At 27.6% G+C, this 2,417-nt stretch overlaps 1 protein-coding gene across 1 annotated transcript; it reads right to left on the bottom strand.

Annotated features, from left to right (window-relative positions):
• Positions 1–211: 211 nt before the first annotated feature.
• Positions 212–2,417, bottom strand: LOC119669574 (general odorant-binding protein 19d-like). Its single transcript, XM_038079523.1, has 5 exons — positions 2,302–2,417; positions 910–982; positions 731–819; positions 476–612; positions 212–406 (listed from the first exon to the last, which is right to left on the bottom strand). Exons 1-5 carry the CDS (start codon positions 2,350–2,352, stop codon positions 331–333), a joined length of 426 nt encoding a protein of 141 aa, XP_037935451.1. The 5' UTR covers positions 2,353–2,417; the 3' UTR covers positions 212–330.

The raw sequence follows: 2,417 nt of genomic DNA, 5'->3' as shown, positions 1-2,417 counted from the left end.
TAAAAAAATGCTTACCCTGCTTATATTGCATATTGTACACAACAATATGAATATCACTCAAACATCATTTTCAAAAGTGATGCCAATTTATTTTAACCAGACTTAATGCTATTTTTTTACAACTCTGAAAGAAAAAATCACAGCTAATAATAACCTTAAACAATAAAACCACATCTTAACTTTTTATATGCTTTCATTAACAGTAATAATTTTTTTATTTATAGAGTGCCATTTTAAACATTTTATTCTTATAGAATCATTTTATATATGTATATTTTCAATATTCCATCTGAAGTTTTATCATTTTAGGGGTAGTTTAATACTTCTTTACTAATTCACAAAAGTAAATCCCTTAGCTTCTGAATTATTCCTAAAGCATTGATCGAGTGCTTCAGCTGTTTCACATCTAAATATTCAAAAAAAGTGAATTTAAGTGCTTCTCGTAAGGTATATTCCTATGTACAATAAAGCTTACTTATCTTTTTGGGGTTCAAGTTTATAACAAATTTCTATAACTTCATCACCCGCTTTTTCCTGTGCAGCATCGCCATTAGCTATTATATTTTTGATCGCAATTGCGGTTTCTTTGTTCAATTTTCCATCATCAGTTAACTATAGTATTAAAATATAATTTTTATTAATTAATTAATAATTTAGTTAATTAATTTAATATTGATTTAATTAAGTTTTATAATTCTATAAACATACGTACTATACAGAATATACTTACAAGATTTAATTTTTTCATAACGCAATCTTTTAAACACTTTGCAGCTGTAGTTTCTGCAGGTCCATGGTTGAAAAGAAGTTTCATATCATCTGGTTTAAAAAATACAAAATAATTATGATTAAATGATTTTTATAAAATATACTAAATTTCAATTAAAACAATTAAATTTATTGTTCTACCTTCAGTTGCTCCTGTTTCCGTCTTGCATTCATTTCCGAGAGCCGTTAACTTTTCTTTGGAGAACTCTTGACTCTAAAAATATTTAATAAAGATTTATTGTTTAAGTTAAAGTTATATAAAATTAAATGGACGGCATGAAGCTAGGGTCGGCCTACCCTGTAGTATCTTCTGTAACCCGTACGTAGTTACTCTCGAAAAACAATTAGAGCAGGCTTGATCAGAGCTAACCTTAAGTTTTTGGAGGCCCCCCTATTTAACACACTCAGCGATATTTCTAATATTAGTACTGTGCAGACTCTCGCTTTATAAATGCTTCTGGCTGGTTCTAGTTTGATCTTTTTCTACCCATTATTACGAGGATTTGTGGTTTCAAAACGGGAAGAAGGATATAATTTAAATATAAATCATTAGTAATGTAAAATGTGATTTCAGAAAAGGTTGAAGACATGTTGTATGGACGGCATGAAGCTAGGGTCAACCTACCCTGTAGTATCTTCTGCAACGCGTGGCTAGCTGCTATCGAAGAGCAGTTAGGACAGCCTTGCTCAGAACTAGGCTTAAGTTTTTGGGGGCAGCTTTCTTTAACACACTCAGCAATATCTTTAGCATTAGTATTGAGTAGACTCTCGGTCAGTTTGGTTCAATCTCTCTTGCCATGGTACACGAAAATGAATGGAGTATTAAGCATTTGAAAAAAAGAAGCTTATATAAAAGTCTGAAACAATATACTTTAAATTCCGACTTTAATATATGTAAGCATATGATACTAGGTTAAAGTCTATAGTTTTTGAAGATTAAACCGAACCAATCAATATTCTGTAGAGTAAAGTGTGACGTCAGCGATATCCTATGAAATCTGTTACGTCGGCTGAGTTTAACCCTTTCGTATTTTTTCGTAATATTTATATTGAATTTGGTGATTTTTATTTATATTGAATTTTTTTTATTATTAAAACCTTATTTTTATTTTGTTTTATTGCTTAATATTATTTTGTTATAAATTTTTGTATATTATAAATTATGAGGATGGGTATTTGTATATATAGCAATATATTCATAAAATCTTCTTTAATGCATTCTAGTTGAATAATTATTAAACTTGTTTTAAGTTAAATTTTTATTATGTTATATGAAATATATTTTAGTTTTGTATTTATTTAAAGGTTTTATGTTTATAACAATCATTTTTTTTTCACTACCAAAATATAGCTCCTTTTAATTACATTTATTTTTTTTTCTTTTACCTAGTCCGTATTTCTTAACGATTTTAAGGAATTATTTATCGATATATGCTTTAAAATTTGCAGCAAATCAAAAATTATTTTAAAATTACTAAAACCTTTAAGATTTTTATTGATTCACTGCAAATATTAATAATTTAAGGACAATACCTCTACGAAAACCGCAGCTATACACAAAAGTAGGACACTGAGGATTTTCATTTTTCACTAATATATATTTTTTAGTAAATCGAATTATTTTAATTATTATATACAATACTTAGTGA

The sequence above is a fragment of the Teleopsis dalmanni genome, chromosome 1 (assembly GCF_002237135.1).
Source record: "Teleopsis dalmanni isolate 2A chromosome 1, ASM223713v2, whole genome shotgun sequence".
Taxonomy (NCBI): domain Eukaryota; kingdom Metazoa; phylum Arthropoda; class Insecta; order Diptera; family Diopsidae; genus Teleopsis; species Teleopsis dalmanni.
The sequence above is the reverse complement of the archived record's forward strand: the minus strand, read 5'-3'. Positions and strand labels throughout refer to the sequence as shown.